This window comes from Theobroma umbraticum, unplaced genomic scaffold (assembly GCF_002168275.2).
Source record: "Theobroma umbraticum cultivar Fairchild unplaced genomic scaffold, ASM216827v3 scaffold_50.0, whole genome shotgun sequence".
Lineage (NCBI taxonomy): Eukaryota > Viridiplantae > Streptophyta > Magnoliopsida > Malvales > Malvaceae > Theobroma > Theobroma umbraticum.
The window spans coordinates 1,289,033-1,300,539 of NW_018397261.1; the positions used below are offsets into that span (position 1 = coordinate 1,289,033).

Consider the following 11,507-nt stretch of genomic DNA (forward strand, 5'->3'; position numbering starts at 1 on the left):
AGAGAGAGAGAGAGAGAGTATAATACATATATTTAGCTGAGGAAGGAGCTAGCTGGAGGACACCTTTGCCACTTTTCAAGTTTCAAGTTTCAAGTATCCTAGTGTAAGTATAATTCACTACCAAATTCTTAAGACAACCGTAGAATGTAATGACCTTTGACTTATTCACTTAAAAACAGAATTGGTACCTTTACAACCCCTGCCAACTTTTGTCAAATGAAACTAAACCAATCAAGAAGATTGGGTTGATGAATAAAGGAGCACTTAACTGAGAAAGAAGTTCTGGCTAAATAGACACCAAGTGGTATACTCTGGGAGGAGATTGACCAGCGAAATCAATATTGTAGATATTATGTTGCCCAGACATGTGCTTTCAAGCTTTCAATATATTTTGTTATAATACATTGGACAGAGTGCGAATTCCTCGTGAAACCCACAAGCATTCAGCTATAAAGAACAAATATACGTAGGTACAGTGTTTTCCTTTTAACCAACTTCTTTTGAAACATCTCTATTCATCAATTTTAAAAGGTATAAGACACTAAAACAAAACTACGTGCTGAATTGGAAAGCACTTATTAATAATGAACTTGAGAAGTAATTTGGTGTGATTAGGGAACTTAATCAAGTTCAGGTCTCGCAATTCTATCAATATTTTACTTTCCACATTGCGGGTATATCTACCAATTACAAAATTATCAACAGTGCGCATTCCACAGGAAAGTTGGAGGAAGGAGGAGGCTGCTCCTGGGTCATGACCATGAATGATTAATAGAAACTACAATCTATTATTCTTTGCCTCTAAATCTATTTTTTTTCTTAAATATGATCTTGAATGAGCAGTAACCTTTCATTATTTTATCTAGATATAATTTCATTTACTAATGCTTTCCTTCAAAGCTAGGCTTCAATAATATAATAAATCTATTGAAGATTGGCATCCTCTAAATATAGCTATATAATTGAACCTTTTATACAAGTTTTTAAAATATTCTATCCCCATAAAATCACAGTCAAGAAGATAATACCCCTGTATCGATAACTGTTGGTTAATTGGTGCATGGATTATCGAGATGGGAGAAGAAAAAACAAAACGTAGGCTCTTTGTGAGAAAGCATGTCTATTACGTGTGGGAGTAAAGGTTTAGGGCCCTAAGAGAGGCAGAAACAGAAGAAATTATTGCAAGCGTGGGTCTTAGGTTTTTTTCCCTTAGGCCTTAGCCACAACGGCACTAAAAACTTGGATCCGGCAATGATAATCTTCTTCTGAAGAGTTCAGTTCATTGATCATTATACTTGGGTATTGTAATATTGGATTATCAATCACCACAATAAAAAAAATGTTTTTATAATGGCAAATAAACATTGGAGCACGAGTTTTAGTGAGTTTAGACTCAGGTCTTGGCCTTTATACCACTAACAACAGGACAGTTATGGATACTGCTGGCCTTAATTGCAGCCTACTAAAGCACATAATAATTGGTTTAATCACCACTTATTTTTCAATTATTATTACTTTCTTATAAATGAAATAATTAAACCAATCAAATATCCATTAACTTGCCTTTAATTAACAGGAAAAAATTATTTTAAGTCCTTAATTTAATTTCAAAATGAATAATTAATATGGCGCCTAGCCACTTCTTAGTTTATATATATAATCTGGCAGTTAAGTACATGGAAACATATGATTGCCTTTTGATGATATTTACTACCCTTAACATTTACTTCTTTTCTTACAGGTTAAATACTAAAAAAACTTCATGCCTAATGATCATATTTCCAATTAAGGTTTAAGTTTTTATTATATCCGAACCAGCCTTTACTCTTTATTTTGTATTCAAATAATTCCTTAACTTTAATGAAAAATTAACATGTTTTAACCACATAGCTTGATGACATGATCATGTGTTAAAATGATATTTTCTCTTTTTTATTTTTTTTTTCATTTTTCTTCAAAATTATGTAGTTTTAACAAGATTACATAAGTCTTTCCATTTTCTTCTTCCTCTTCCTCTCTTTATCCTCACCTTCCATCTCCCTCTTTTTATGATATGCCATTGTCTGCATTGCCCGACTTTCCTTTCGAAGCACCATCAACGTTGAACTTTAAGATTCCCATTGGCGGTATTGTCCAGATCTTTTTAATTGGCTTTGCTTGTTTTGGTATCATTGCCATGCTTAGTTGGTTGCATACATCCAAGAGAGAATTATTAAACTCTGTCCATTTTGTTTTGAACCACCATGTCACACGTAATTTCACCATGTCAAATACTTGATCTACATCCCACACTTTTTCATTGAAAGCCATATCAACCAAATGATGGTAAAGAAGGCCATTTTCCACGTGCCCCAGCACTCCGACTTAATGTCTATATTGTTCCATTCCACAATTGCACCTCTCGCATCTTTCGGCATCGCCCATGTTATACCCCAACTGATAACATCCATACTTTCCATGTTTCGTAACACTCAAAAAGCAAATGTTTAACTGAATCGTTACCTTCTTACACAGAAAGCATACTACCGCATCCCTATTCAGAACACCTTTCTTTACTAATTCACCCTTAATCACAATTCTGCCTCTTGTTACTTGTCAACAGAGCACCTCCACTTTTGCCAAAGCTAGACCCTACCACACATGTTCTTAACCTTTTCGAACCAACTTCCTCCCTTTTGATCTGAGGTGTCATTAGGAATTTCTTTCTTTGCTCTTCGTTTTCTGATTCTCGAGAAGTTGATGTGTAACGTACTAAATAAATTATACCTAGACCGGTGCACAAGTGGGTAATTATTGTTCGTTGGATTGGCAAAATGAATTGAATTGGCCATGCAAAAGATGCTGTTCATTGATGTTCCTAGCTACTAATTCTTCATATTTTTTCTTTGGGTGTTGAATCAATTCAAATGTGATACGAGGTCATGATCACCTCTAAATTTAAGAGCAACATTCGGTAAATTCAATAAGCACCCTTAAGTATTGGAAGTAATTTCATTTCTTTTTGAAGTAGCGGCGGATTATGATTATCTAATTTTATTGCAGAGAATCTACTTGGTTATGGAAATGGCTTTGGGTTTCAATAAAAAGATTGATGTGTTGAAAGTGTTTAAAGTTATGTTGAAAAATCTTAATAAAATCACAGTTCTCAATTAGCAACATATATATATATATATATATATATATAAACAACCCAGAGAAGTCATATATAATTATGATAAAGTTGATATGTTAATTAATATTTCAAGAGGAGATTTATTAATAGGAAATTAAGAAAACTGAAACCTTGGTTTGGTTGAGATGAACTCCTTCACGCTGCAATATGCTTGCATGGCTGCTACGTGTATAACCTATGGTTTAGGGCCCTAAGGGTACAAGAGGATTGCAAGCGTGGGTCAATTTTTTACAATCAGTTTACTTCTATCCAAGTTTGCACAAAAAACGTGGATCTCCTTAATCATTATTACCCTTAGGACTTGGATTATTATTATTTTTTTCAAAAAAGAGAGAAGATATTTAGATAATATATGAAGAAGAAGTTAAACTGGATGGGCTCAAGCTTTTGTAACAGAAGAATTATGGTACGGATGTAACGTACCGATAAAAATCATTTGAAAGATAGATTTGAAATTGATGGAGATAAATAATTTGATGTTAGTAATAAAAGGGTAAGTTAGTGAGGGAGTTACTTTTGAAACATATGATTTTCTTTCAATTATGATCGTTAACTCTTTATGATTTAATTATTTCCATTAAATTAAAAAATGATGAGTCTTATCAGCCTTTGAAGTTTTTTTTTTATCAGGGAGTTACATTGAAACATTTAATTTTCTTTTGATTATTATCATCATTTACAGTTACGGTAGATTTAACTATTTTATTTAATTATTGAATAATCAGTTGTAATTAAACCAAACTCCTATAATTAGCCTTTAGATACTTATTGGTCAACTTTTTTTTTTTTTGTATTCTCGTGTAGAGAATTAACCTTTCCTATTTTTGGGAGATTCGTGAAAACCCTTCTCATGATTAAGTCATAGATACACTATGTTTAATCCTACTTATCCTAATTTACTTTCTAATGACATGTTTATTCTAAGTAGAATAACATGAGCTAACCTAAAGTAACTATATATTACGGTCAAAGAAGCTTAATTAACTGAGATTAAGGCTTCTTCTTCCAAAAAAAAAAACAAGAGAGAGAGAGAGATTAAGGTTCGATAACATCTCCTCCATGCATGTGTATATATCTTGTCCAAGTAGTGGGAAATGGAATTTAAATTGTAACATCCAACCAATGACTTAGGCATGACAGAATCTACCATTCTTTGATCAAATGTGGAAAGGTTGAATCCATCATTAATCTCTCTCTCTCTCTCTCGATAATAACCTAGTGAATCTCACAAGCACACACGGCAAGCATTAAATAAGCAGGGCCATTGATTCATGCATGGCCAGTTTTATCCTTGACGGCGCACGACCTTCCACAAATAAAATCCAATCAATTACTAAATTCTTTTCTTTAATTACTTCACTCCTTCACTATATATGCAACCATTGCCGCCTCTTCACATTTCCCAAACTCCTTTTATTTCTTGTTATCATCAAACACTCAGATCGCCAATATCAAATTCGATAGCTCTTCATTTCTCTTCATTCTACTCTCTCTCAATCTCAAACGAAAATGGGAAGTCACTACTCGTTTAATGGTTGGTCTAAGTCTGAACTTGTTGCCAAAGAAGAAGAAACCTCTCCTTTCCCAACCCAACTTCCTCTCGATTCAAGGTGGCGTTAGGAGTTTGAATTCTTCTTTCTTTTCACTTTTCTTTCTACATGGTTTTTCTTTTCGTTCTTATAAATTTTCTGCTTAAGATTTTCAGTGCAAGTGTGTACTATAATTCGGTGGATTGGCAAAATGAGTTTCCCATCCAAGAGAGCTTTTTCGATGCTCTTCCTTTGATGAGCTCTTTCTACACGGATCCTTTATATGATTCATTGGACTTTGAAAAAAGTTCAAGTCTAACTCGAGGTGATACTAGCTTGTACATTCATAAACTAAAAAGAAGTTTATCTTTTTTAAACTTTATAGTAAGCATCTTCAAAGTATTATGAGAAGATCATCTTACTATTGTTGCAGAGAACAACCTACTTGGTTGTGAAAAGGGCAGCGGCTTTTGGAATGAATTGGGCGCCTTGTTTAAGCCCAACGCTAAAAATGAAGACGTCGGAGAAGAATTGAAGGGAGAGAGGAGTGCTAAAAGGTGCAGGGAAGAGAAATGCAGCAGTTCGACAATGCTGTCTAGGAAAGTCATCTCCCAGTACTTTTACTTGCCTATAACTCAAGCGGCAAAGGAGCTTAACGTTGGCTTGACACTGTTGAAGAAACGTTGTAGGGAACTTGGAATCCGTAGGTGGCCTCACCGCAAGCTTATGAGCCTCCAAACTCTTATCCGGAACGTTCAGGTATCTATCATCCATGCTTTAATCCTCCTTTCTTCTCCCTCACTTTCCATTTTGGCTAATGGCTTGTTCGGGTATATAATACAGGAGTTGCAGAAGGAGGAAGGTGAAGAAAGTGAAAGGAAACTGAGGGAAGCAGTAGAGGTCTTGGAGAGGGAGAGGAAGCTGTTGGAAGAGATGCCAGATTTGCAATTGGAAGACAAGACCAAAAGACTTAGACAAGCCTGCTTCAAGGCAAATTACAAGAAGAGAAAGCTGATGATGATGGAGTCACAATCGTCTTCCGGTGGTAGCCGAGAAAGTTTGGATTTAACAAGAGGTTATGACGTGGAAAACGAAGAAGACGAAGGAGAGATGAAATCACTTTTGTCTGACGCTTTTTCATCAACCAACACCATGGCTAATTAGGGTGACTTCATCTCCACCAATATGTGTGGTTTATATTGTTTTCATTTTGAACTATTTGCTAGTTACATTTACTAAAATACTATGAATATCCATTTGAAATTTAAAACGTGTCTCTCCTTGTTTTCTCTACGTTAATGTACTTGTTTTCATGTTGACAAATCAGAAAAAAGCTTGAAAATTAGAAGGTTTGATGTTTTTGATGTAAGTTTTTGGTTCATATTTCACGGCAAAAACAATTTATAGATTAAGATTGGATTCTAGATCTAACCTATATTTCTCTATTCATTTGAGGTAAATTTCTATTCAAAATTCTTGGCATAAGAGAACTTGGCAGTTACGACATTAAGTTTTCATTGGCAACTGGCAACGGATTACCAATGGATTTTCGATAAAATTGTGTTACACACATGGTCGATGGAATATCGACAAAATTTACTGATTGTTGACCAATTGTGTTCGTCGGGTATAATGATCATTGACAGAATTTATTGACAAATTTTTGATGGACCTCTTAGTCAGTAAACTTTTTTACATTAGCAATGAAATTTCCTTCGATAGTGTCTTTCTAGAATTTTGTTGAGTTATTGACAAAGTTGTGGATGGAATTTCTGTTGTTAATAGCCTTTTAAGGTTTTTTAACTTACCGATGGATTTTTCGTCAAAGTTAGGGTCCCCACAAGTTTGCCCACCACATCTCTTTCTATGTTCTCTCTTTCCTTTGCCTCCTGACACTATTGATCCCCCTTTTTGCCCCTAAACAAACCCCACCCCACCATCCTTCATCGTCAACCCCTTTCCCGATCATCAACCTAATTGCATTTGCTACCAATTTGCTTCTTCTCTCTCGATAACACTTTTTTGTCTTTTGTTGATGAATCATATTCTTGGAAATTAAATATATGTCTTGTTCATGGATTGATTATTTGTTGTTGAGTTTGTTTTTTAATTTTTTGGGGTACAAAGTCCGTTGATTGGTTTGTAATTATTGTGAAGATTCTTGCTAGTCAACTTAAGAAGGTAATAGATTTTCTGATAAGTGACACACATGTTGGGATTTCAAATATGCTATGGTAATCATACGTAGTGAAATATTATTAAAATTTCAATCCCTTAAGTTATGGATCATTTTAATTGAAACTAATATAAAAAAATCATAAGAGAAAGATTTTCTAATACTTGAAAGTTTGATGTCTGCTTTCTTTGGTGGAGTCTTTTTTGGCTTTTCGCTTTTGACTTTTGTACATCAACTAGGATTTATCAAACCATAGTAGCATAATTGTCCTGCCTCTAATGATGATCTACATAGTGATTTGCCGAAATCTCTTCACAAAGAATGTGTGAATCCCTAAGTCAAAGTTTGTGCTAGCAAACTCTCAACTTTGAGTTCCCTTGTATTTCTCTCGTTTTGGCTGTGATCCTATTTCAACACATGAGAAAATAAAATACAACTCTTTTTTATGTTCAAGAGATGGCTAAAGGATTCCTTTATAAAATGAATTGACCTACTTCATATCCAATAAGGATTAGAAAATGTTTTGGCCTAATTGAGCCTTTGTATAATATTCAATTAAATCGTATTTGATTTAGCCAATTATCTAATTGGATTAAGCCTCTATAAAATCAATTAGATCACATCCAGACTCGTAAAGGTGAAACCAAAGCATGACAATTTATGTACAAGATGACTTAGTATCACAAGTTTAAAAATTACTTACACTATTGACACATGAGAGTATTTACATAGACACTTGAGTAAAATACCAAATGAAACTCTCATAATTGGTCATATTCAGTGAACTTGTTCCTTAGTAAGCACCTACATACTATCCTTAAGTATCTTGCATACTTCAACCTATGAGATTAGTTACTTATTTTTAAAATAAGGAGACTTAGCATATGCCAACCTTTGAGAATTATCAATGTCCTTATTCTTGACAATACAATGACTAGGAACATATTTAAGAACAAGGCTTCATTCATAAGAATCTCATAATTATAACTTTTATAATTTCTTTGCAAGGTCATTATGTTTTAAGGACTTTATCTATAAAAGTCTTTCATAACTCTTTATAAATTAACTCATGGATAAAGAAATATCTCATACATTATATAAAATATTTATAACTCATTTAACTTGAAATATGACTAATTAATATAGTGTTTTACAATCACAAAATCGATTGGCTTGTAGGACTTACACTAACAATCTCCTACTAGAATTAAAGCCAATCGATCATGTATCTAATACCAAAGCCTTCCAAGTGGCATCATGTTTCTATTGAGATAGAACTTTGGTGAGAGGGTTAGCTAAGTTGTCCTCTGTGGGTACCCTTACTGTATTAATATGACTTATTCCAATGATCTCTTTGATCAGGTGATAACATTGCAAAACATGTTTAGACCATTGATGAGACCTCAGTTCTTTTGCTTACACATTGGCTCTATTGTTGTTATAGTACAAATTTACAACATCAACAATGATAGGAACCACACCAAGTTCAATTATGAACTTTTTGATCCCAATTCCCTCCTTCATTGCCTTAGACACAATGATGTACTCAACCTTGGTTGTAGAATTTTTAAGTGTTGTTTGCTTGGAAGTTTTCTAGATGATAGCACTGCCATTTAAGGTAAATATAAACCTATTTTACGATTTACTATGATCCTTATCGGATTAGAATGTAGCATCTCCATATCTTTTACCTTAGAGTTTAGCCCTTCCATAGTCCAAGAAAACATCCTTCGTTATTCGTAAGTACTTAAGGATATTTTTCATAGCAATCCAGTGACTCTCACTTAGATTTGATTTGTATTTGCTCATGACACTCAGAGCATATGCCATATTTAGTCTAGTACATAACATGGCATACATGATGGATCTTATAGCCGATGCATATGGTATCTTATCCATCCCCATCCTTTCATCTTGTGTCTTTGGACGCATATCTTTTAAGAGATGAATACCGTGTGACATAGGCAAGTGTTCCTTCTTGGACTCGTTCATGTTAAATCTTTTTAGCACCTTGTCTATATAAGTGGGTTGGGACAATCCTAACAGCTTCTTTGACCTATCTTTATATATCTTTATTCCTAAAACATAGGTTGCGTCTCATAAATCTTTCATGGAGAATTGTTTGGACAGCCAGATTTTGACAGTTTATGGTTTCAGTATATCATTTCCTATTAGTAGTATGCCATCAACATAAAGTATTAAGGATACAACTGCTTGTCCATTTACCTTTTTGTAAACACATGAATCATCAAGATTCTTGACAAAATCATATTCTTTAATAGTTTCATTAAATCTGATGTTCTAGCTCCTAGATGTTTGCTTTAGCTCGTAAATGGACTTTTGGAGTTTGCATACTTTATGCTAATTCTCCTTGGATGTAAAACCTTTAGGTTGTGCCATATACATTTCCTCTTAAATTCTTGTTAAGGAATAATGTCTTTACATCCATCCGCCATATCTCATAATAATAATATGTAACAAGAGCACGTAAAATCCAAATGGATTTAATCATGGCTACAGGTGAGAAGGTTTCCTCATAATCGATTCTTTCAACTTGGTTATAACCTTTGACAACCAACCTAGCCTTGTACATTTGTACATTACCATCCATGTCAGTCTTTTTTTTAAAGACCCATTTACATCCTATGGGTTTTACCTTTTTAGATGTAGCGACCAAAGTCCATACTTGGTTGACATGCAGGACATCCATCTCAGATTTCATGGCCTCTAGCCACTTATTAGAATCAATATAAGATATTGCTTCCTTATAAGTAGTAGGCTCTTCCTTATAAGTAGTATACTTAGTGTGGTATGTTAGAATAATTAACATTATGTTGTAGGTGATTACTATGTTGGTTACCATGTTCATGTGGAATATCGTTAGCACTTCGTGTCTTAACTATCACAAACACAACAACTACCTTCTCGTCTTGTAGAATACTTACTACATCTTCATCGTCCCTGATAACTGCGCACAAACCCCTACAGCATGATTGAGCAATGCATGTAGCTTAATTTCATCATTATGTGAGTTGACCCCAACAACTTTTTCAACCAGCTTCACTAGGCTCGAAAATGACAAATCACTCCCGACACCCCTCACTTATGTCTCACCACCCTTGTAAGTGTCATCGACCTAATGACCACCGTATGTAATCATAAGCTTCACATTTGGTAGGCTGCTAAAATTTAATAGAAATAAGTGTCACAACTAGTCACTTTATCAAAAATTGCCCTTAATGCATAAAAATCACTTACGCAATGCCTAAGTTATGGAATAACATACATTAGTCTCGCAATGTAATTACACATTCACACAATACCTAAAAATTAGTGAAGAAATGCCTCAAAATAAGAAATGCATTGCACAATCACGCAGTGCCAGTCTCGTAATATTTAATAATAAGTCACTCAATACTTAATAGCTACTCACGTTATGCCAAAATAACCAGTCACGTATTAGCCTAACGTTATGCAATACATAACAACCAGTCACGCAATATCTAAAAAATAGTCAAGAAATGTCTCAAAACAAGATATGCATTGCACAATTCACGCAATGTCTATAAACCAGTCTCGCAATACCTAACAATAAGTCACTCCATGCCTAATATCCACTCACGTTATGCCAACATAACCAGTTACGTATTGACCCAACGTCACACAATACATAACAACAAGTCATGGAATACATAAAAACTAGTCACGCAATGCCTAAAAAATAGTCAAGAAATGTCTCAAAACAATATATGCATTGCACAATTCACGCAACGCCTATAAGCCAGTCTCACAATACCTAATAATAACTCACTTAATGCCAAATATCCACTCACATTATGTCAATATAACCAGTCACATATTGGCCCAGTGTCACATAATACATAACAACAAAACATGGAATACATAAAAACCTATCACGCAATGCATAAAAAAGTAGTCAAGAAATGTATCAAAACAAGATATGCATTACACAATTCATGCAGCGCATAAGTCAATCTTGCAATACCTAATAATAAGCCACGCAATGCCTAACATCCACTCATGTTATGCCAAAATACCCAGTTACACCTTGGCTCTACGTCACGTAATACATAAAAATCAGTCATGAAATATATAACAACCGGACACGCAATGTCTAATATCTATTCACACAATGCATAATATCCATTCACATGATGCATAATATCTATTCACTTAATGCCTATAAATAAAATAATATTCCAATTTTTGTCACCATACCTTTGATTCTCTTATATAAATAGAAAATCTAGAAATTAGGGTAAGTAACCGAGTTATTCAGCATAATATAAATTAAAGCTAGTTACTCATTTTATGAAAAATATGTGATAAATCAATATTTTTATTCATTAGCTGAAAATAAGCAAATGATAAAACATATGAACCATGGTTCATTTCTTTCTAATCTCATCTACTATTTCATAAATTTCAACTAGAATCTTGTTATTGCCTAGAATTTCTGTCTCCAGGACTTCTGTCTTAACCAACAACTTATCCATCAACCCACACATGTCCTTTTCCATGTTCTCAATTTGGCCCATCAACTTGACCAAATATGTCGCAACATTTTAGGAGATATCTTCCTTTTTAGTAGCAACCCCTTTCCCAACTT

General features: G+C 34.0%; 2 protein-coding genes across 2 annotated transcripts in view; both read left to right on the top strand.

Moving 5' to 3' along the window:
- The window catches only part of LOC110417950 (glycine-rich RNA-binding protein RZ1A-like), a 3,262-nt gene extending 2,504 nt beyond the window's left edge, over window positions 1-758 (top strand). The window contains exon 4 of the mRNA XM_021430556.2: window positions 616-758. Coding sequence (XP_021286231.1) covers window positions 616-758 — 143 coding nt within the window. The remainder of the gene's footprint in view (window positions 1-615) is intronic.
- A 3,923-nt stretch (window positions 759-4,681) lies between these two features.
- Window positions 4,682-5,865, top strand: LOC110418677 (protein RKD1). Its single transcript, XM_089783768.1, has 4 exons — window positions 4,682-4,782; window positions 4,878-5,026; window positions 5,135-5,460; window positions 5,545-5,865. Exons 1-4 carry the CDS (start codon window positions 4,682-4,684, stop codon window positions 5,863-5,865), a joined length of 897 nt encoding a protein of 298 aa, XP_089639894.1.
- The last annotated feature ends 5,642 nt before the right edge of the window (window positions 5,866-11,507 follow it).